Raw genomic sequence first — 24,928 nt, forward strand, 5'->3', positions numbered from 1 at the left:
ATGGTTGGCTATTAACTGTCTCTAAAATGGCCTAACAAGCAACTTAAGTGCATCAAATCTATTAAACAGGCGGCACATTCTCAGGGAAACTGGGATCAGCAACAAATCTTGGCCTTGCCAGTGACATCCCCAGAATTAGACAGCTCCTTCCCAACCCACAAGTGCTACCATTTAGAGGGACAAGGGCAACAGGCACATGGGAATACCACCACCTGGAAGTTCCCCTCCAAGCCACTGACCATTCTGACTCGGAAATATATCACCGTTCCTTCACTGTCACTGGGTGAAAATCCTGGAACTCCCCCCCTAACAGCACTGTGGGTGTACCTACAGCACATGGACTGCAGCGGTTCAAGAAGGCAGCTCACCACCAACTTCTCAAGGGCAATTGGGGATGGGCAATAAATGTTGGCCCAGGCCAGCAAAGCCCACATCCCCTAAATGAATAAAAAATATAAGGTTTAAAAGAAATCCTGATGTCAATGTGAGCTCAGTGTGGGATTCATGTCAATTGGCAGATGCTTTGAAGCAAAAAGAAACAGAAACCTATAACAATATCAAGATGGGATGACTAAAGCTCCTGGAGCAGAGGGGGGCTTGGTATTGTTTGAAATTTATAACACGCAAAGGATGATTTGACACAAGAGAGGAAATATCTCCCAGATGGTTGTGTATCTTGATGAGAGTGGAACTAAATAATCTGGTGGTGAAGGGGAGGTTGAGTATGCTAATGAATGTAAGCAAAGGAATGAAGCATAGTTCACTCGAACCAAATTGGAATCCAAATTCATTTTCAGAGAGTTAGAGAAGTGATTTACCGATCTCTGATGAATAAAGATAAATAAAGACATGTCTAGGCATGATACATGCAAACAGTTTCAAGCAAGACAGCAAACAGACAACAGCCAGGAAATACCAAAGAGCCTCTGAAAGAAAGTTGCACATTATTTGTTTGAAGTAGATAAAGAAGAGATTATCTTTCATGTTCTGGTTTCTTTTAAATTGACATACTGATAAAAAGAGTAAGTCCAAGCTAAATTTCATTTTTGCACATCACAGCATTCTGAGTGAGATTATATTACATCACTTAAATGGTGGGAACTTCAAGAATTCGCACAATACGAGTTAAATCACATCACCAAGGTGATACAAAATATTAAATGTATCCAGAGAACACTGCTAGAACCACAAATGCACTTTGGAAAAAAAACATGCAAGGTCAGGTCACTTACCCTTCTTGACTCATCAAGTGGAATTGGCTAGTTTGCAAGTTCACCAACCATTTGAATTAAGACACTCTTCCTAATCTACAAAAGATAGGGACACAAAGTCTTCAACAAAATAAAAGGTTCAAGAGAGTGTTATGGAAGATTGTTCATCTAGGCAGGTGCTACCATGAGGATTGAGGCCACCTCTGAACTTTTCTAAGATAGTGTCATTGGCAAACCAAAAATATAAAGCAACTTTAACAATGCTAATCAGTTTCAACAAGGGGCTTTCAATAATTAAGTTCAAGTATAAAACTTTCCTCAAAAAACCCTTTCTAAAGGAATCATTGAACAAGTAACTTCCCTTATAGACAAATGAAATATTGTATTAATGATGGTGAAAGTACCCAAAAATCATATGTTCTCTCATCTTTACTTCCCATTGAAGGGAGAGATCATCAATAGATCAGTTTCTAGGCTTCTCTCTCAGAATCAGGAAGCAGATAAGCATTTCTACATCAAATTAGTTCCGAAAATCACAGCCTAGAACAATTGAGCTTGAATATCCTTCCAACTGGGATCATCCATTCACTATGAGTTATCTGCACTGCAGCCTCTCATATAAAAGACCAAAAGGCTGCAAAAAAAAAAGTGGGAATTCTGTGCAGTTAAACAGTAGACTTCACCTGATCTAAGGACAACTGCAATTATACAAAACTATTTCCAGCATCTAATTCTTAATTAGATTAATTTCCATTCTTAATTAGCACATTCGTTTAGATAATATCACCAACTTCAACACCTCTTTGTTCTTTTGTCTGTGACATCTTTTGATTATCTGCTCCTATCACTGCTTGCTTGTCCCTACAACCACACCAACCCCCTCCACTTCTCTCCCTCCCCACCACCTTCTCCCCCCTTAAACCAGCTTATATTTCACCCCTCTCCTTGGATTCACCCAGTTCTGCTGAAGGGTCATGAGGACTTGAAAAGTCAACTCTTTTCTTCTCAGCCTATGCTGCCAGACCTGCTGAGTTTTTCCAGGTAATTCTGTTTTTGTTTTGGATTTCCAGCATCCGCAGTTTTTTGTTTTTATCCAGTAGCATTCTCGATATTGGGAACCCAGGAAAATGGGAAGCACAATACCAACTTTAATAAAGAGCATGTTAAACTTTTGAAAGGATTCGCAAAGTATCGCAAAAGTGAAGAAACATTCATAACAAGAAATCTGTAATGGAAAAAAATATAGTGTACAGCAGAGGAGAGAATATAACTGAGGGTAAGTCTCACTGCATATTGCATTTAAAGTTGAGGAGGAAAGTTAAACCATGTCCAGGAAATGGGACCTTGCAGAAATTGACCTCAAATGATTTTCCCTTAGTATTAGTTAATAGGCATGAAAAAAATTGAACAAATTAATCTCTCTTTTAGACTAAAAATTGGAAAAGGCATGACTGTTTATTTTAGAAAAGAACGAATATGCTTTTTTGGTATGGGGGGAGATTACAGAAAGGAGAAGGAATTATCCCTGGATTTCAGGTGCTGCCAGTGCTGAAAGATATTCTTTCAACTTTTCCCAATAAACTAGCACTTACCCATGGAAATACTGAGTATGGAGCTATCCTAATTGTTTTCAAGTGCCCTGGAATTTACCCAGCTTTCATAAGAATCTTTTATATATCCTGACTTGGAATATCATTGAGGAATAACAGATAGGTGACATTTTGAGGCAGGGGGTAGTTGCTGTGGCAACTCTACATCCAAGGATTTAAAAGGTTTAATTCTACCTCTGCGATCCTTTAGCTGAGTTATGTCAGTGGAATGCTCTACAAGCATCTCAAATTCTCCGAACAACAATCACGGTCATTGAGCACACCAGCTCTCAAAGGTTAAGGGTTGTGACACTGTAGGTCAAATAACCTCACACCTAGCACAAAATGGCTGGTCCCTGCCCTGAAGACATTTGAGCAGATGGTCCAGCACTACACCAAGGTTTGAGAATGCAAGCTAAGGAAAGACTGGCAAGCCACAGAACAGCTCTGGGCATGAGGCCTATTTCAACAGTACTCTTGAAACACAATTGCCCTACAACAAAGTATGAACCCACCAAGATAGAAAAGTTTGTGCTCCTTGGAAGTTTATGTGCCATATTTTTATATCCAGCTCTAATTCTTTAGGACAAAGTCATGATATGTGCCAGTATTTTAAACAAAATTTCAGGGCAAGATGTACAGATTATGAATTTCTAAACAGGCACAAAGTAAAGCACTCTTGATATGGGCAGAAACTAAAGATTTCTGCTAATGCAGCCATGAACTCTAAAACAATGTCACCACAGTTTCACAGCCTGAAATTAACTGTCCCGGATCACAAAATATTGGAACTTTTCTCAGTGACTAGACACAGTGTAGAAGTAAAAGACTGCACAAGTCTTTATGTGGTATTTATTAGAGTGAGGAAGAACAAGCTTCATGTACAAAGACAGAACTATTAAAGTAGTAGAACCAGACTGGCCTTGAACACAGTGAAATCAAAAGCAAATTCTGGTGCATGGTCCAGACTATGGTAAAGAAACTGTAGGGGCATTCACTGCTGTCAGGAAGTAAGGGTAAACAAACCTTTGACTAACTTCATTGTACCTAAGTTTCTCCTGTTCTACATGTGGTCTCCCGATTTAAATACTGTAAACTTAATTTGGAACCCCAGTCAGTTCATATGGAGTGTGTGGATAACACCATTATCTCAAGGGACTTGGAGAGAAATTAAATGCAACGGGCGCTAGTAATCTAGAATTGAGATGATGTTTGAAGTTTTTGCAGGGGCAGAAAATCTCAAAAGTACAATTTCTAGTTCTTAGGGGGCAGAATGTATTTACAGGAACTATTGTAAGAATGAATGGTTAATTGGAATACCCTAAAATTATTAACGCTGATTGTAACAAGCTGAAGGGTCTACATGTATCAAAGGAACTGGAAAATGCCAGATTCTTCAACTCACAAGTAGAAACTAAACATTTAGTATCTGTTCTGTGGAAGGGTCACGAGGACTCGAAACGTCAACTCTTTTCTTCTCCGTCAATGCTGCCAGACCTGCTGAGTTTTTCCAGGTAATTCTGTTTTTGATTTAGTATCTTGTTCCCAGCTGAATGATAAGCCTACCTATCAATAAGTTAACATGGGGCATACATGCAAGAATTGATGGTTGCTGTGGTACAATAGTGAAAGTGGGGATACAGTCAAAAATGTATCTGTTGTTGTTATCTGCTGTAGTCTTGGAATTGCTTCTCTCAAACAGCACACAATCATAAAAATTAAGTTCCTATTTCTGAAAGGGCTGTACATCCCTTCACAAGCTGCTTACCATACAGGAGAAAAACAGAATTACCTGGAAAAACTCAGCAGGTCTGGCAGCATCGGCGGAGAAGAAAAGAGTTGACTTTTCGAGTCCTCATGACCCTTCAACAGAACTAGGTGAATCCAAGGAAGGGGTGAAATATAAGCCGGTTTAAGGTGGGGTGGTGGGAGTGGGGGGGTGGGGGTTGGGGGGGGGGTGGGGTGTGGTAGGGGGAGAAGTGGAGGGGAGTGGTGTGGCTGTAGCGACAAGCAAGCAGTGATAGAAGCAGATCATCAAAAGATGTCACAGACAAAAGAACAAAAGAATACATAGGTGTTGAAGTTGGTGATATTATCTAAACGAATGTGCTAATTAAGAATGGATGGAGAAAGATGTACCAGTGCATCGATGATTACTTTGGTACTGCTTCATGCTCTCGTCGGGACTTGGAAAAATTTATTAATTTTGCTTCCAATCTCCACCCCTCCAACATTTTCACATGGTCCATCTCTGACACTTCCCTGCCCTTCCTTGACCTCTCTGTCTCAATCTCTGGTGACAGACTGTCGACCAATATCCATTACAAGCCTATCGACTCCCACAGCTACCTCGACTACAGCTCCTCACACCCTGCTTCCTGTAAGGATTCCATCCCATTCTCTCAGTTCCTTCGCCTCCGTCGCATCTGTTCGGATGATGCTACCTTCAAAAACAGTTCCTCTGACATGTCCTCCTTCTTCCTTAACCGAGGTTTTCCACCCACGGTCGTTGACAGGGCCCTCAACCGTGTCCGGCCCATCTCCCGCGCATCCGCCCTCACGCCTTCTCCTCCCTCCCAGAAACATGATAGGGTCCCCCTTGTCCTCACTTATCACCCCACCAGCCTCCGCATTCAAAGGATCATCCTCCGCCATTTCCGCCAACTCCAGCATGATGCCACCATCAAACACATGTTCCCTTCACCCCCCGTCGGCATTCCGTAGGGATCGTTCCCTCCCGGACACCCTGGTCCACTCCTCCATCACCCCCTACTCCTCAACCCTCACCTATGGCACCTCGCCATGCCCACGCAAAAGATGTAACACCTGCCCCTTCACTTCCTCTCTCCTCACCACCCAAGGGCCCAAACACTCCTTTCAAGTGAAACAGCATTTCACTTGCATTTCCCCCAACTTAGTCAACTGCATTCATTGCTCCCAATGCAGTCTCCTCTACATTGGAGAGACCAAACATAAACTGGGCGACTGCTTTGCAGAACACCTGCGTCTGTCCGCAAGAATGACCCAAACCTCCCTGTCGCTTGCCATTTTAACACTCCACCCTGCTCTCTTGCCCACATGTCTTTCCTTGGCTTGCTGCATTGTTCCAGTGAAGCCCACCGCAAAGTGGAGGAACAACACTTCATCTTCCGACTAGGCACTTTACAGCCTTCCGGACTGAATTCAACAACGTTAGGTCTTGAACTCCCTCCTCCATCCCCACCCCCTTTCTGTTTCTTCCCCCTTCCTTTTGTTTTTCCCAATAAATTATATAGATTTTTCTTTTCCCACCTATTTCCATTATTTTTAAATATTTTTAAATCTTTTATGCTCCCCCACCCCCACTGAGTGCCCTACCATCCATTCTTAATTAGCACATTCGTTTAGATATATATCACCACCTTCAACACCTATGTATTCTTTTGTTCTCTTGTCTGTGACATCTTTTGATGATCTGCTCCTATCACTGCTTGTTTGTCCCTACAACCACACCACCCCCCTCCACTTCTCCCCCACCCACTCCCCCCCCCCCCACCTTAAACCAGCTTATATTTCACCCCTTCCTTGGATTCACCTAGTTCTGTTGAAGGGTCATGAGGACTCGAAACGTCAACTCTTTTCTTCTCCGCCGATGCTGCCAGACCTGCTGAGTTTTTCCAGGTAATTCTGTTTTTGTTTTGGATTTCCAGCATCCGCAGTTTTTTGTTTAAACCATGCAGGAAAGTATAGTTTGCAATTTAACTTCCCCCAAACAAGTACTGATGATTTATTGTTTTAAGATGACCAGAAACTTGCAACCTACTCGGTCCAACATGCTATCAACCTACCTTTGCCCCTCCCTTCGATTTTGTTCTCCCTTTTCACATCTAAAACACTTTTTTTTGTGTTAATTTCTTGCCCAATTTCTTCTTTGCTGCTTTGGTTGTTAATTCAATTCTTTCCTAAGGCTGTCGTTATTAAATGTAATCATATATTTAAAAACCAAAAAAAAGGTCTAAGTACATCAATTATGTTCTCCAGCATTTATGCACTTCAGAAAATACCAATATGGAAAAATAATTACAGCTAATGGAGTGCAGCAAAAATTCAACTTACTCATGAGGAACAGTCCTTGTTGCACAAAGTAAAACCTCCTTAATGAAAATGGGTATCAAGTCCTCTGGAGTTGTCTGCATCTGTTTGATTGAACTGTTCAATTCACAGATGTTTTTACCATTGTCAAAGCCTTCCATTGTGAAATTATTTTTGTAGGCTGAAGTGCTACACTGTACAGTTATTTGATGTTTTCCAATAGCATTAAGGAAAGTTTATTTCCTTCTCGATTAAGACGTTTGTAGCTGATCCAAAAAGTAGCTATGTGGATGAAGAAAGTTGTAGACTGCAGGAAGAAAACAATGGGCTGGTCAGGTGGACAGAAAAGTGGCAACTGGAATTCAATAAGAAAAGTTTGAGGTAATCAATTCGGGGAGACAAACAAGGCAAGGGAATGTAGAATGAATGGTAGAATTCTGAGAAGTGTAGAGAAACAGAGGGATCTTGGAGTGCATGTTCACATATCACTGCAGGAGATCCTCACATCACTGCAGGAGTTCCTCAGGGTGGTGTCCTCGGCCCAACCATCTTCAGTTGCTTCATCAATGACCTTCCTTCCATCATAAGATCAGAAGTGGGGATGTTTGCTGATGATTGCACAACGTTCAGCACCATTCGTGGCTCCTCAGATGCTGAAGCAGTCCATGTTCAAATGCAGCAAGACCTGGACAACATCCAGGCTTGGGCTGACAAGTGGCAAGTAACATTCACACCACACAAGTGTCAGGCAATGACCATCTCCAACAAGAGAGAATCTGACCATCATCCCTTGACATCGCTGAATCCCCCACTATCAACACCCAGGAGGTTACCATTGACCAGAAACTGAACTGGACTGGCCATATTAATACTGTAGCTACAAGAGCAGGTGGGGGGCTAGGAATATTGTGGCAAGTAACTCACCTCCTGACTCCCCAAAAACTGTACGCCATCTACAAGGCACAAATCAGGAGTGTGATGGAATACTCTCCACTTGCCTGGATGAGTGCAGCTCCAACAACACTCAAGAAGCTTGACACCATTCAGGACAAAGCAGCCCGCTTGATTGGCACCACACCCACAAAGATTCACTCCCTCCACCACCAACACACAGTGGCAGCAGTGTGTACCATCTACAGGATGTACCGCAGAAACTCACTAAAGTTTCTTAGACCACACTTTCCAAATCCATGACCGTTACCATCTAGAAGGGCAAGGGCAGCAGATAGATGGGAACATCACCACCTGAAGGTTGCCTCCAAGCCACTCACCATCCTGACTTGGAAATATATCACTATTCTTTCACTGTCAAGGAAATGTTTAAAATCCTGGCACTCCCTCCCTAACAGCACTGTGGATGTTCCTACACAACATGGATGCAGCGGTTCAAGAAGACAGCTCATTACCACCTTCTCGAGGGCAATTAGGGATGTGCAATAAATGCTGGCCCAGCCAGTGACTCTCAAATCCCATGAATAAAAAAAATCCCAGAAGGTAGCAGTACAAGTAAATAAAGTGATTAGGAAGCATGCAGAGGGTCAAGGCTGAGTGTATGTACTTTTTTTTATTCATTCATGGGATCTGGGCATCATTGACATTCCTCCTACCCCTAATTTCCCCTTATTCAGAGGGCATTTTTTTAAGAGTCAACCACATTGCTGTGGGTCTGGAGTCACATGTAGGCAAGGACAGCAGATTTCTTTCCCCTAAAGGACATTAGTGAACCAGATGCAGATGGGCTTTTACAACAATGATTTCATAGTCATCAATAGACTTTTAATTCCATCTGCCATTACCCCGGGCCCCTGGATGATTAGTCCAGTGACAATACCACTACACCATCACCTCTCCCCTCTGGGGAATATATTGCTAGAACAGTATAAAATACTAGTTAAACTGCAGCTAAAATACTTCAGAAAGTTCTGGTCACCAACTTACAAAAGGATGTGATCGTAGTAGAGAGGATATGGAAGGGACTTACAAGAATGTTGCTAGTAGGAGAATTTTCAGCAAGAGGAAACAATGGCAAGGCTGAAATTGTTTTCTTTAAAGCAGTGGAGGCTAAGGTAGATTTAATTGAGATACATAAAACTGAGAGGCCTAGATAGTGTGAATAAGAAAAATCTTTTTCAGTTATCAGGGAGAGGTTAATAAGCAGCCACACGGATTTTTTTAATGTTTAAAATGATGGATCTGATGTCAGTCAGGTGGGCTGATTTATCCTGGATGGTATCAAGCTTCTCAAGCTTTTGCAGCTGCACTAGGCAAGTGGAGAGTATCCCATCACACTCCTGACTTGCATCTTGTTGACAGACGATAGGATTTTGGGGAGTCAGATGGGTTACTCACCACAGTACCCCCAGATGCTTGACTTGCCCTGATAGCCATTGTATTTATATGACTAGTCCAGTGAAATTTCTGGTAAAGGGTGCCTCCAGAATGTTGATGGCGGGTGATCATCTGAATGTCATGGGGAGACATTCATCAGCTCCTGCTTCATCAGCTGAGTGAGGGCAGTAGGTGATAATCAGCTGGAAGTTTCCTTGCCCATGTTTGACTTGGTGTTATGAGACTTCTCATGGGGTCCATGGTCAATGCTGAGGACTTCCAGGGCCACTGCCTCCTGACTGCATTCCATGGTGCTGTCACCTCTGAGTGGGACAGGACGTACCCAGGGCTAGTGATGGAGGACTTTGCAATATTGGTTTATGATTTAGTAAGAATAACTGTCAGGCTGTTGCTCAACTAATCTGTGGGGTAACTCCCAATTTTGGCACAAAGTAATTTATCGAAAGATCTGACAATGGTGTGGCTTGGAATCACCACCTGCAGCACATTTAAAAAACACTTGGATATGGCTCCAATCCAGGAGCTAGAAGGTGGAATTCTTTATCGGCTGACACAGACACATTGGGCCAAATGGCTTTTTTTGGGCAGCAAATCCTTTTATGTTTTTATCTATCTTTGTTCAACCTTTCACAGATACATCTCCAGGAAAAGAATGAAAATGGTCAGAGATACAGGAGTGTAAGAAGGGGAAACCACCTAACAATGCTCAAGAAAAGACTGCAAAAACGGAACACAGACCTGGACAAACATGCAATTATACATCCTACAAATGCAGATAAATGAGATCACAGGAAGCCTTGTTACAGGGAAAAGGTTGAAGTGGGGAGAGCATACATGGAAAGGAAGTAGGCAGGGTACACAAGAATTTACTCGGAAGGTCCACTAGGGTAGTACTCCACAAACAATAGATAACAGGAGTAGGCCATTCAGCCACTCTAGCCCATTTATTCAGTTAGATCATGGTTGATCTGTACCTTAACTTCAGTTACCTGCTTTTGTTTCATATTCCTTGATATTTTAGCCATATAAAAATCTGTGCATCTCAGTGTTAAAAATTTCAGTTGGCTCAGTATTTAGGGCCATTTGCAGAAAGCGAGCTCCAAATTTCTACCACCCTTCGTATAAAGGTGGGGGGGCTTCCTGATTTCACACCTAAACGGCCTCGCACTAATTTTAAGATTGTGTGCCCCCCCCCCCCCCCGAGTTCTGGGTTCCCCCACCAGAGAAAACAGCTTTTCTAAAGTAAAGGATTTAATAGGGTAAACTCTTCAATTAGATTACCTCTCAATTGTTTAAACTCAAAGGCAGTACAAGTCAAGGTTATGTAAGCTGCACCCATAAATTTAATCCTTGGAGCACTATAGGGGAAATAAAGAGAAATAACAGAAAATCAAGATTATCACAAGTTCATTTGCAAAACATTACAAAAGAATAGAATCCAAGGCAAAAGACAAAAGCAACAATGTAAGGCATCAAGATTCAAAATGAAAAAAGACAGTACTATCTTGGGCTTCAAAATCCTTTGAATAGTAGAAAAAGGAAAAATATAAAGACTTGAGTTCTTCAGTTGTGAAGCCATAGAAAATAATGAGTTAGTCTAATTTCATCACAGTGGGATGCAGGATTAAAAAAGCCTAAGAGGCAGCATATTTGAAGTTTAGGAAGAACAAACAAAAAGATGGAATGATTGTCAAGAAACTGATTGCGGTTCATAAAAGTAAAAGTAGTTGGGGGATAGAATATATACTCTTATTTATTCTTGTGCCTCTTGTCTTTCAAACGTGGTAATTGCACAATTGTACTTAATGATGTAAAACTCTCTCAAAGCACATATCTGTCAAGCCCCAGTATGTATGTTAAAGGTTCTACATAAATTTAAGTTGCTGTATGGAGGGAGGAAAAAAGAATTTTTGAAATTTAGTTATGTCAACATGTTTTTAAGTGCCTATAGATTTTTATCCCACTAGGAATGGCATAATGTACATCAGGCAGCCTATCAAAATAGGTCAAATGTTTCAAGTTACCAACCTAACACTTTTTCTTGAAGGAAAAGAAGAAAAAAACATTCACTATCCACTCAAGATGAAGATGAATACTTTATTTTCATCTGGTTTTGTTAGATGCATTGTACAATGCCAATACTTTCAATAAGCCATTTAATTCAGTATTTAGCATCACCATCTTCACTGTGCATGTTGTACAAAGACTATACATGATCTTAAGACTTAGGGGAGGGGTATTACATAATTTATGATTATGAAATTTTTGGAAGGAGGAAAACTTGTTGAATGCACAAATCTCTATTTACTCACTCCAGTATCTCCCCTTTTTCCATATACACCAGCTACAAAGCTGTGCTCCTGGAGGAAAAACGTTGCAAGAGCAGCGTAGATACTTCCTGATCAGCAATTTTATACAAACGGTACAAAGGAATATATCTAGTATACAATAAGCCAGGCGCAACACATACACAAGACACTTCAGTACCATGGACAGATGCAGGATTTTTGCTTTTCAAAATTAATACAGCATCCATATTTTATATAAAATCAATGAATTTGCAAACCTGCTGAGTTATTGAAACTATTAGCACGCGTGCGCGCACGCACACTCATGCGCGCGCACACGCGCACACACACACACACACACACACACACACACACACACACACACAGTGAGGTAAATATAACTTGGTCATTCCAGAGGTATCTTCAATTTAACGCAAAATTACTTTAAAAGGTTCAACTGTATGCTTTGATTGTAGAATAAATGTAATCCCGGATTCACAGAAGGACCACATGGCAAGGTGTAATAGAAAATGGGACTGTCTTGAAAAGGTAGGTCATGGCACTCAACACAAAAAAGCTCATCCAACAGCATTTCAGAATTTAACATTAACATAACGTATGCAGCAGTATCATTTGCATTTTCCTAGAGTCGTCCTGGGCAAATTCTGTATAGTAATAAGCTAGCACTTCCAATATGCACATTTAGCATGCTACAGATCACAGAGTAATTATTATGGTTTTACAGGGAGGTGCTCTTTTTGACGGTGTTCATAAGCCTACCACACAAAACTCTTAATATATTAAAGATGTTTTTCTGTACTATACACTATACCTATGACAATATGCTCAGTGATTACTTACAACAGGAATGACTGATGGGATTTCTTAAAAACAAAGCAACTACACATTTCATCTATGGGTTTAGCAGCAGTTTTGCCACTTCATTCAAGTGCCTTCACCACTTGCATTTATAACACTGTTTTCCAGCCAGGAAACTACACACTTTCAGATTAAGTACCGTGAAAGAACCTGGATTTATTCGGGTTAGAAGCTAAATCCAACATTTTCTATATGGTTAGTTGTCCACACACTCTTTCTACCAGGTTTGTTACTGTGCAATTAAACTTCACACTATAGTTTAATGACATTAAAAAAGAATTAAAAACTTTTCTACATTGCGTTCTATGCATTATTTTTAAATATATAATTGTATATAAACTAAGTTAAACTAAAAGCTACACTACCCTCATGAATTATACTGTGGTTCCAATTTTTAAAGTAGCAATGCAAAATGCTTTACATTACTAAACCTTTGCCGAATTCAAAGAATTACGTCAAGACATTGTTGAATTGTGACAAACTTGAGCTTTGTGAAAGTCTCTTCATCACTAACATACTGCCCTAGTTTATTTTAAGCTGGGATGCCAAATCCTTATATTTGGTTTCAACATCAACAAAATAAACATGCTAATTTCAATATATGCAGCTTTTTCTATAGAGTACATCAGAAAGCTGTGAACTGCTGTTTTAAGTCTTTTCACTTGGAACTAACCCAAATTTTCCTTTACGAATCAAATAAAGACAAGGAACAGGGGTTTGGCTAATTGAGTACTTCAGGAGAACCAAGCAGCGGATAGCCAGTTTGTGTCAGATCTACACGTGCTTCACAGAACTCACTAGTCGCAGACATATTAACTGTGCAAGATCATAAGGCTCGTTATGGCATTTTGGTGCAAATAAAGAGGCACAGCAGCATGTGCTGCAGATTTTGTGGAAGGTAACAGGCCGCCAATCTATATTGCAATGCAGCACCTTGAGCAAAGGCCATTGAGATTTCATTGAAAGATACAAAGCTATGAAAAATCACAACTGAAAATAAACAGAACTGCCAGAGAAAAAAAGACATCTACAGCTACTACAAACATGTTCATTTTCCCTGGACATTCTGCCCCTTGCCAACAACTCTACCCCACAAAACAGCAAAATCTCATTCATTTAAAAAAAATGCATGGAAACCTTTGCAGGGCAAAGAAATAACAGGTAAACGATCAGGAGAAATAATGTCTCAAAAAAGATAGTGTCATTTATATGGATAAATGTTGATCCCATTCAATTAAAATCTCACACTAAAGCAACTTTTTCCTTACTGGTATGGTTGCCCTGCAAAATGCATCATCTTTTCAAAAGCTAAATAAAGATCCAGTCCACTCCTAATATAAAATTCATTTTACTTATTATTGTTTCAACTTTAAATTTATAAAAACAAATCAGATTTTAATTGCGCCTATAAACTGAAATCAACGTAAAATGCTTTCATCTTAAAAACGATGTAAAATACATAAAAAATGTAATACACTGGATAAGTTGTCATAGGGGTCATTAATGCTCACTGAAATAAGATTAAGGAGACAAATGGGCAAATGATCGTCAAGATTGCTCCCTGTAGGCTACTTATAATAAAGGTCACCTTTCTGACTACTGTCACTAACTTAGTGTTAATTTCGAAAACGCTTAACAATTTGGATTTTGTGGAAAGGAATTTGCTACATTACAAATTAATGGACAAAATACTTGGTGGCTTTTAGGCTAGTAACCCAAAAACAGTTTTGTATTCCTCAACATGAACCAAATTGAGAGATATGGGACAATTACACGACTAAATACTCCCCCCATGCAGAGCCTTAGCAGCAAGAAGCCAAAGTTATGAAGCATGTTCCACGCTACTTTAAGTTTTCAGAATGCCAGCTCCTGTCTAAAAATACAGCCAGTGGAGGTCTACATTGCAATACTGCAATCGCACTCTCCACAATTCTCTCCCATGTGCTCCTGAAGGAGAGCAGTTTGTGCCTGGCGTGCACTCAGAAATCAGCATTTATACATATTAAAAGAAAACTGTAAAGATGCTGAGTGCAAACATTATCTAGTTAATACTGAAATCTAAAGTTGTACCTATTAATTAAAAACAGTAATTTATGGCCCTAACCCAATTATCTTTTAGATAGAAACTGTCCATGATGCAGGCTATGGTTTTATAAAAGCTCTGGCACTTATGGGCGAGATATGTGCACTGGCTTCGGAAATGGTTACATAATTCCTCCCCCCCAACTCCCCCAAACAAAAATATAGTAATAGTTATACAACTGTACCTAAATTATGCTTCTGAGTTACTTTTGTAGCCATTTCATACATAGTGGAATGAACAAATCTTCAAACCAAATGTAAAGTACTCCTGACTCAAAGCTAGGACTTCAGTGCGCAAGGTGAAAAAACAAACGGCAAGGCAGCAAAATTATAATCTGATAGCTGAATTCCTAAGCAGTAAAACTACTACCCAAATCTTGGATGAAGAGTACCCTTTAATTGTGTGTAATACTGTATCTTGCACTTAAATGTCATTCATTTGTGGGACCAGCCCCATTATTAGTTTCTCCAATACACTGGGGCAGTGTTGGTAAAGGCTTAAGTGTTCCAGCTTTTCTACAGTTAAGACCAATAATAAAACTTCTTTGTTTATCAAGTTAAATGTTAATTAAAAAAACTAAGCTACGTAATATCACGTCAATGTCCTGGGAAGGAGGTGTTCAAAGCAGAGTGGACCTCACAGCCTGAGCTCTGCATGTCCATTAGAGAGCTAGACAAGTTGGAAATTTCCTATGTAGTGTATAAAATTTGGTGCAGTTTCTATGGTGGTACAGGCAGTGAGATCCATCTTCTGCTTCCTCGGTGAGGTAGAACAAGAATCCCTTCCATAAAACTGCATCCAAGTGCAGTTATCATCCTGTCAACTGGTTTTCCAGACTGCACCTGTCTCTACATTTTTATGCCTTCCTGTTGGCTGAGCTGAGATAACGTTTTCTTGATCCGCAGAGCAGTTAATCTGGCTGCTCCATTGGCGTACCAACATTCACGCATGATTTTCGCCATTACACGTAAAGCCTACAAAGAGATTGAAAGATTAGAGTATATACTTATATATTAGTTAGCTACTGCAGACTGCATTTACTAGCAAAATCTACAAGAGGTCAGGGCTAAAACATTGCCATCAACTTGACTTCTCAATCAAACTACATAGTTCCTAATTCACGAATTTCAAAGTGCAGGAGGACAGAGAAGGCCAAGTTAAACAAAATGTGATCAGAAAACAAAGTTATGCATATTGTATTATAAACCTGAAACCTCCTTATGCAAATCTAGTGAATGTTCACACTGTTCAAAACATAAAAATGCACTGTTTCATTTTAAGCCATCATTTCTAAAAGTTTGAAATTGTTCCCACCCACTTCATTCCTGTTTATTCTTCATGCTCCCTAGTAATTTAATGGAGCACGACTTGTTACAAAACTGTTAACACGAGTTAGAAATATTTCTCATTCTTTGAATGTAGAGTATCCTTCCATACACAATGAGCAACAAATCATTCAAATTAAGTAATCTGAGGGCATAGTTCCTTTAAAACTGTTCTTGCTATACAGCAAAGACAGCCACACACTCTTCCCCAATTCTGGATTTTTCAGTTGTTTGATGGAATCAATGAAAAGAAGAAAATCAAGGACAATTTCTACAATGAAACAGCTGCATACACAAGTAAAATGGTTTGAAGAGGTTATTTTGTAGGTGTAGAACTACAATTAACCTCCACATCAAAAGGAAGGCAAACATTTTTTCACTCAATATAATAAATGAATTACAGGAAAATGGGTGATTAAATTAAAAGGATTAGCTTTATGCACAAAAATCGCAAAGTGCATTGCTTTGGCAAACATGTTTAACAGATTTTTAAAAAATACACTTACCTAACTGGCCACAGACAGTTAAAATGGTATCTTACAATAGGTCAGTACTTCCCAGCAACTTTTAATCAGAATCTCAACTAGTATTTTGATCAAGCCCACTCTTAAATGTTCTATCCATATAGCCATATCCTGATTTCAGATGTGCTAACTTAGGTAGCAGAGGCCAGACAGGATAGGGTGGGCTTTTTCTTTAGTCAGCAGAGCCTCTGGAACTTCAACCATCTCCCAGGCTCTCACCTAAAGTCTTCCCTCCCCTCCTCCCCCAAGCCTGACTATAACATGTCCAAGTTCCAGCCCCATGTCATCTTCCTTCCACCACTCCCCCAATCAGCATCTTTCCTCTACCATTCTCCGCTTCTACCACCAGACTTAAAATCCCTCTCCTGATGGAACAACAGGGACTTTTTTACCCAGGCATCTTCCATCATGCTGGTGATCCCAAAGTTGCAATGCCAACTGCCTCAGTCCCTTTTCCAGGCACATCCTGCTCTTTGGATAAGCTGTAATGTTCTTTCCTCTGCACCCCTTCAATTGATATTTTCAGTAGGGTTTTCATTATTGGTCCATTGCATTACATCTAATCCCACATTGAAATTTGGAGGTATTAGGATTCCAGTCCCCTCTGAATCAAAGCAAAGGACTAATAACCATTACATTTTCAAAAAATAATTAGCCTGACGTAAAACAGCCTTCTTCAATGCCACTAAGTCTGAGAAACATGAGGCATAAATTGGCAAAGAAATTGTCCCATTTTTATGCCAGATGAACCAAAGGGAACTTTAATGCAGAAAACTTGCCAAGAGTTCTGGCCAAGATTCAGAGTAAGACTGTCTTAACTTATGGAATACTGATCTTAAGTCCAATGCTGAGAACAAAGACTTGAGTTGCCTAAGGGGCTGAGATGGGGAAAGAGAGAAGCAGAGATGGGGTCCACAACTAACACACACTCCACCCAATATTTATTGAGGTGGCCAAAACAACCTAAGGGGGTAAACCAATGTGAGGAATACAGATGAGGTGGGACTTAAAATGTTCAGAGAAAGATAGATTTTCTCCATTGAGCCAAAAAAAGGGCACTCTGACTTGTGGCTGTGGCACTGGTTGCTACTGGTGGTGCTTAAATGATTCAATATTGGCCTCTCTGGAAATTAAATGGAGATGTCTTGGAAAAAAAAAATTACATTTGGAACCTTGCAACATATGAGCCTCAGGTAAGCAAAAGATATCATGAACTGAAATTTGCTCTGAACTGTACTCTTCAGCTTTTTGACCATAAGAGAGAAAACGTCAGTCAATATATTGAGGATGGCCAGATGAAAGTAAACACTGTAGACATCTGGCCGAGACAAATCTCTAGTGTGAAGTCACTGTAATTTTTTAAAAAAGTTTTGTGAAATTGGATGGTTCAAATTTAAAAACAGAGCTACTGAATAAGTGCAAGAAACTTAAAATCACATACCTACAGGTTTAAACAGCTCTGTCACAGTTGCTCTGAATAAGGTTCAAATCCCAAGTAAGAATTAACAGTCAAATAAAAGGATAGACTTTGTAGGCAAGTTCCATAAACCTGGATATCATTAGACATTCCCCCAGTGCTGACTTCCAAGCATCAAAGATGAACAACAATAAGAACAACATTAACTTTCAATGACCTTAAAACAGTTCTAGGTTGGAAAAAAATGCTGGAACACTGCGATAAGGCAGTAATGATGTTATTTTCACTATTAAAAAAATCTTTACAATTTAGCATAAACCTTTATATTTTAGTTTTTTCTCAACATAACAAAGGTTATAATACGACTGACTGGGAAGTTGTGTTGTCCACCCTCACTGAATTGTAAAAGGCTGTTACCCACTACAATGTCTAAGCTCCAATACACATCTCATCCTGCAGGATAAACATTTGTCACTGGATGGAAAAAAAATAGAAAAAGTGTAAGTAATTGAGGCCACATTCTATTTGGCTCAAGATAAGCATCTTGATATAGCAAATCCCTCTTGGTCATTATCTCCAATGTCAATTTCTTGAAATAATAATTAAATGACCATTTCAATGTAAAATTTTGTCTTCGGTACCAAAAATGGTTTAGGATTCGAATGCAACTGTATTCTGACAGGAGAATGTCAGGAGAAAGGAGAATGTATTCTGACTAAATGATCACAAGCCTTACTACTACTCGCAAGACCTCTATGGTCAGAAAGCAGACTTGTTGGAAGAATCAATCTTGAGCTGCTTGTGACCTGCAGATTCCAGATTTTCAGCAAAACCCAGCCTCCCAAAAAGATTCAAGGACTACTAGAGAGCTGCCTTAGTGGAGTATTAGATAGTTATTAGTCATTAGGAATATACAAGAGAAGTGAGGAATTCAGTGAAGGCATTTGAAGTTGGCGTGAAGCCAAATGCAATTACCAATGACCATCCCCTTTTGATGTTAAACAACATTTGCTTTCAATGTGGTGGTCTTATCTCTATGTGACATCCTCAAGACGCATGGAAGAGCATGCCTGGGTAATCTGTTGAGGAGTGGGAAGCTTCCCACATTGTGAGGTTTCCAAGTAGCAGAAACAAAACCGCACAAACCGCACAACCACAGATTGCACCCATTAAGGGCATCAGCCAAAAACTTTAACTCTGTTTCTCTCTCCGCAGATGCTGCCTCTATAGAATAAGAGTGATCAGCATAGCAAGGGTTATTGTGGGACTGGAGAACAGTACCGCCCACAGTATGATGTACAGAGACAGATGACAGGAGACAAGGTTGTATGGGGAGAGTCAAGGGGAAATCAGCATGAAGTTAGCTCCTAGTTTGGGCTATACTTTGGACAGGTGTAAATAGTTAATAAACACCACTGTTCAACCGTACAAGCTTCTGAACCTTAGTGAGACATACTAAACAAACCTTTACAACACAGTGGCAGCTCATGAATGAACCCTGAATCAAAGAAACTGGTGAAGGATCCCAGAGTCTGAAAAACTAAAGGAACAGCATCCTGGCCTGACTGAAGTGCACCTGAACAGAAGACTCAGCTGGAGATCACCTAAAAGGAAGCTCCACTGCAGACATGGAGGCTGAAAAGCAGAAGAAAAATCCACTGTGCAGCTAAAGGACTCCATCAGAGCACAAAGAGGTCCATTGTGAATCCCCATCGATTACTGAGTCAAAGGATGAGCAAAAATTCAGTTCCAAGGCTGAACTAGCCTTTAAAAGTCTTCAGGCCATTAGTCAGTCAGAGCAGTCCATTTTGTTAATCACCACAACCAGCCAGGGTTCAGAGTTCTCACCATGCCATGCCCCAGCTGAGCTCCATAAAACAAAAAATAAAGTTTTTAAAACTCAGCCACAGCTGGGAACTGCCTTTTAAAGGTCCTAGCACACTCCAAAAAACATTCTAAAGGGCCCAAATCTTTGATCAAAAAATTTGCTGCAAGAAATCAATCTCTTTGGGGTCGGGTTTCGTCACAGGAGCCTGCTAAAATGCAACAAGCGCCGGAAGAAACATTGGAAAAAAGTTCCTGCAGTGCCATCTTTAAAAGTGAAACAGCATTTAAAGCTTTACTTCCAAGCTGAAGAACAGCCATGGATAAAAAATCAACCCTACCAGGTAAATTTGGGCTGACACATGGGCCAGAGGAGGTGCCGAAGTGGGGGCTTTGGTGAAAAGGATTTTCAAGATATATGACAGCTTCTGGATTAGATAAGACGAGAGGCTGAACAAGTGAATACACTGCTGTATTCAGTGGGTCAGATAGCTAATGACATTATTGCGAGGCAAGGAAAAATGAATCGTCAGATAAGTTTGAAGATGCTCTGAAATCCATTGATGCCTACTTTAACTAATAAATGTTTAGAACAAGCAAAGTTCAACGAGTCCAACAGCCTGAGAACCTGTTGACTCTTTCATAAAGAATTTATACAGATTGACTAAAGGCTGTGACTACAGCTACCTAAGTCAGATCTCATACGGGACTGAATAGTAGTTGGAATGGCTGATGATGCCCTTTCAGGCATCCTACAGGCAAAAGAAGATCTGACTCTGCAAACGGCCATCCAAATTGTCAGGCAGTCTGAAATTCGCTAACACCACCTGTCCATTTTACCCGGTAAGACTGAGCCATGGTATACAGCAACCTCAACTGTCTAGCTCAAACTAATAAAAGGGCAGCAAGACTCCAGGCCTAAGAAGACAATACCCCAGCTATTCATAATATATATTAATGATCTAGATGAGGGAACTGAATGTAATATCTCCAAATTTGCAGATGACACAAAGCTTGATGGGATGGTGAGCTGAGCGGAGGATGCAGAACTGCTTCAGAGTGATATGGACAAGTTGAGTGAGTGGGCAAATGTATGGCAGATGCAGTACAATGCAGATAAATATGAGGATATCCACTTTTGTAGCAAAAACAGGAAAGCAGATTATCTGAATGGCTATAAATTGAGAGGGGAATGTACGAGACCTGGGTGCCCTCGCACAGCAGTCACTGAAGGTAAGCATGCAGGTGCAGCAGGCTGTAAAGAAGGCAAAGTTGGCCTTCATAGCGAGGGGATTCGAATACAGGAGCAGGGATGTCTTGCTGCAATTGTACAGGGCCTTGGTGAGACTAAGGAATATTTTGTACAGTTTTGGTCTCCTTACCTGAGGAAGGATGTTCTTGCTATAGAAGGAGTGCAGCGAAGGTTTACCAGACTAATTCGTGGGATGGCGGGACTGACATATATGAGGAGAGATTGAGTCCGTTAGGATTATATTCACTCGAATTCAGAAGAATGAGGGGGGATCTCATAGTAACATATAAAATTCTAACAGGGCTACACAGGGTAGATGGAGGAAGGACGTTCCCAATGGTGGGGGAGTCCAGAACCAGGGGTCACAGTCTGAGGATATGGGGTAGACCATTTAGGACTGAGATGAGGAGAAATTTCTTCACCCAGAGAGTGGTGAGCCTGTGGAATTCTCGACCACAGAAAGTAGTTGAGACCAAAATATTGCATGTTTTCAAGAAGGAGTTAGATATAGCTCTTGGGCCGAAAGGAATCAAAGGATACGGGGAGAAAGCGGGAGCAGGTTATTGAGTTGGATGATCAGCCATGATCATAGTGAAAGGCGGAGTAGGCTCGAAGAGCTGAATGGCCTACTCCTGCTCCTAGTTTCTATGTAACATATTTAAGAACTTAATTGTAATCACTGAAATTCACAAGAATTACCTCACAACTTTGCCACCGGTTAGGAATGTTTGGCCTTAGCTTCTGCTCACACACCACCTTCCTCATTTCTTCAATTGAAGGGTCCGATGGTACTAGGTCATAGTAAGGCAGCTGATAGTCTTCATGAATACCTAAACCATCAGTTTAAATGCAATTTATTGGACTATGTTATTTAAAAAAAATGTACATTCTCTTCACATTCCACAAGTCACAAACTATTACAATGTAAGGATTTGACAAACAGGGGAAACTAGGACATTACATGCAAACTAATGGCCAGTCTAAATTTTTGAATGCTCCTTCAGTCTTGCCAAAGGTACATCATGATAATCCATCATGCACACAAACAACAGAATGACAAGGCCATAGTATAGTTTTCCATTACAGGATTCTACTTTTTGTTCATGGTAAGGAATGTTAATGTCTGGAAAGGGAACATCTCATTTCAGTTACCCAGTGTCAGCAATGGGACATGTTGAAAAGCTCTACTCTCACCCAAGTCTCGTTTTACAACCGAAATTGTAATAGCATTTTCAAGAAAATGTCTAGAATGTTTTTACTTACCACCCACTGAACATCTTCGTGCAATTTCCCAGAAAACCAAGCCCATAGCATAGATATCTGCCCTTTTAAAAGACTCAAAATGTTTCATGTTTATAGAATCATCAAGGACTTCTGGAGCCATGTATCTGCAAACAAAAAAAAAATTAGATGACTTGAAGACTATTAGAAAGCATTACTGTAAACTTTTCCATGTAGAACAGCTTTTAAAAGAAAGCCAAGCATTTTTCACTGTATTTTGATACAGCTCTTAGAGAATTCAATGCTTGTTGTTACTTTGTAAGGTGCACTATAAAATTCAATAGGTGGGTAGATCTCCTCTTGATACAGGCAAGGATTTTGACAAAGGGAACGAAAGCAATAGCATCATCATTGAACAATTAGGGGTGAAGGAGGATAGGTTATAAAAAGCAAGAGGTAGTTCAAGAAATGATATCAAAGGATATGTATCATTTACTGCAGCTATGACCAGGAGACCTAAATGGTCTGTTATCTTCCTTACATTTGCAGCTAGAAGACAACAGAATGATCAGAGAAGATTTGGAAAAGGAAGGACAAGATTTGTATTTCCTACATGTTAGAGCCAATTACATAGGAAAGAATAGGATGGAAATCTTAAAATGGAAGTTTGATTGTAAAATAGGGTTTTCAAAGTAGCAATTTCGTCATTATTTCCAGCTGCCGGAGCTAGGCCAGTCAGGGACGTTGCATGACTGATCTTGTCCCGAGGAGTGTTTGATTTGATTCTGGATAACTGAACAGGACAAGAAATTGACCTGAATGTTTGAGAATACTTGGGGAACAGAAACCATAGCCTAATTAGTTCTAATAAAAATTTTTTAAAGTTTGAAGATAAGGGAGTTGGCTTGAAAATAGCCAATTTAAGTGGGATGAAAGGGGATCTAACCCAGATTAACAAATTAGAAAGGGTTCCACTGAGAGTTTAGGGCAAAATAAAATTTTAATAAAGCAAATGATGAACATAGAAAGGGGACAACAGGGAAGAGAGATAAGTAAAGTAAGTTTGTATAAATCAGTAACACATTAATTAGTTCATCCCACCCCAGATTTGTTTGCCTCTGTAGATCTTTTATGTCTAGGCTGAAGTGCATTAGGAACTTGCATTTATACAGCACCTTTCATGTAGGAAAACATTCTGTGACACTTCACAGGAGTATAGTCCGGCAAAGATTGACACTGAGCCAAAGGAGGTACCATTGGGAGCTGAGACTATAAGCTAAAGAGGTAGATTTAAGGAGGGTCTTAAAGGAAGACGGAAGCGGAGAGGCTTATTGAGGGAATTCCAAAACTTGGGGTATAAAAGACTAAAGATACAATCACCAATGGTAGGGCAAAAGGAGTGAGGGAAGTATAAAAGGCTGCAGTAAAGAGAGACCAAACACTTAAGTCCCCACCTATCTGTAAGCTCTCCCACAGGAAATACTGGTATTTTTGAAAGTCGCATATACAGTTATTTAACAATGAGGTGGAACATGGGAAAATAGCATTCTTCAAGGAAAGACAGTTGTAGGTTGTGCCACAAATACACTACAAACCTGGATCAATCTAATGCTTATAATTATATCACAAATGCAAACTTACAGAACATAAGCGTGCGCATACATACATGCGTTACCTTTTTGTTCCCACTCTGTGATTTGGAGCAATATCAATTGTATCTGTGGCTGAATCATGCCTTACTGCCAATCCTAAATCTGCAATGCAACAAGTTCCATTCTTCTTTACTAAAATGTTTTTTGATTTCAGGTCTCTGTGAGCAATAGCAGGTTTTCCTATGGAAAGGAGTGGTTTTCATATTAGAATGCAAAGAGTTCAAAAACACACTTGCAAGTTTCTTCTGGGAATCGGACAAGTTCTATACAGATACTATTTAAATAGTCACCAAGTATTACAATACCATCAGAGGACTCCTGCTGCACCAATCATGCATATTTACAAAAGTAACTTCCATGCAATAATGGATTTAATTCTCTTCTTCAACATCTGCAATTCTGGTAGTATTTCAAATACACAAATACTGATGTCCTTTTTCAAAAAAAAGGACCTGTTTATTTTTCCTACTTGTGCTATTAAATGCTTTTAAACTTAAATAAGGGCAATTATGAGGGCATGAAAGCAGAGCTGGCTAAAGTGAATTGGCAAATTAGGTTAAGGGATAGGTCAATAGAGATGCAGTGGCAAACATTTAAGGGGATATTTCAGAATACACAGTCTAGATACATTCCTTTGGATAAGAAAAAGTCCAAGGGACAAACACACACATCCTTGGTTGACTAGAAGGTTAAAGATAGTATCAAACTTAAAGAAAAAGTATATAATTATGCAAAGATAGGTGGTAGGCCAGAAGATTGAACAGGATACCAGGAACCGCAAAGGATGTCTGAAAGATTAATAAGGGGAGAAAAATTAGAGTGCGAGAGAAAGCTAGCCAGAAATATAAAAACAGATAGTAAGAGTTTCTATAAATACTTTAAAAAGAAATGAGTTAACAAAGTGAGCTTTGGTCCTATAGAAAGCGAGTCCAGAGAATTGATAACGGAAAACAATGAAATGGCAGATGAATTAACAGGTATTTTGCATCAGTCTTCACTATAGAGGATACAAGCAACATCTCAGAAGCAGCTATAAATCAGGATTTGGGAGGGAAGGAGGAACTCAGGGAAATTACAATCACCAGAGAAGTGGTACTGAGGAAATTGTTGGAGTTGCGGGCTGACAAGTGCCTAGGCCCTGATGGACTTCAACTTAGGCTCTTAAAACAAATGGTTAGTGAGATAGTTGAGGCAGTGGTTTTAATTTTCCAAAACTCCCTAAATTCAGGAAAGGTCCCATTAG

At 40.0% G+C, this 24,928-nt stretch overlaps 2 protein-coding genes across 2 annotated transcripts in view; one reads left to right on the forward strand and one right to left on the reverse strand.

The window, feature by feature from the left end:
- The window catches only part of LOC121279055 (collagen alpha-1(XVIII) chain-like), a 539,532-nt gene extending 529,391 nt beyond the window's left edge, over positions 1-10,141 (forward strand). The window contains exon 43 of the mRNA XM_041189889.1: positions 9,854-10,141. The gene's annotated coding sequence lies outside the window, so the exon portion shown is untranslated. The remainder of the gene's footprint in view (positions 1-9,853) is intronic.
- Positions 10,142-11,297: 1,156 nt separating this feature from the next.
- tgfbr1b (transforming growth factor, beta receptor 1 b) overlaps positions 11,298-24,928 on the reverse strand; it is a 65,697-nt gene continuing 52,066 nt past the window's right edge. The window contains exons 6-9 of the mRNA XM_041189469.1: positions 23,709-23,865; positions 22,076-22,200; positions 21,512-21,642; positions 11,298-15,444 (exon numbers count right to left, since the gene is read on the reverse strand). Coding sequence (XP_041045403.1) covers positions 15,319-15,444; positions 21,512-21,642; positions 22,076-22,200; positions 23,709-23,865 — 539 coding nt within the window. The 3' untranslated portion in view covers positions 11,298-15,318. The remainder of the gene's footprint in view (positions 15,445-21,511; positions 21,643-22,075; positions 22,201-23,708; positions 23,866-24,928) is intronic.

The sequence above is a fragment of the Carcharodon carcharias genome, chromosome 6 (assembly GCF_017639515.1).
Source record: "Carcharodon carcharias isolate sCarCar2 chromosome 6, sCarCar2.pri, whole genome shotgun sequence".
Classification (NCBI taxonomy): Eukaryota; Metazoa; Chordata; class Chondrichthyes; order Lamniformes; family Lamnidae; genus Carcharodon; species Carcharodon carcharias.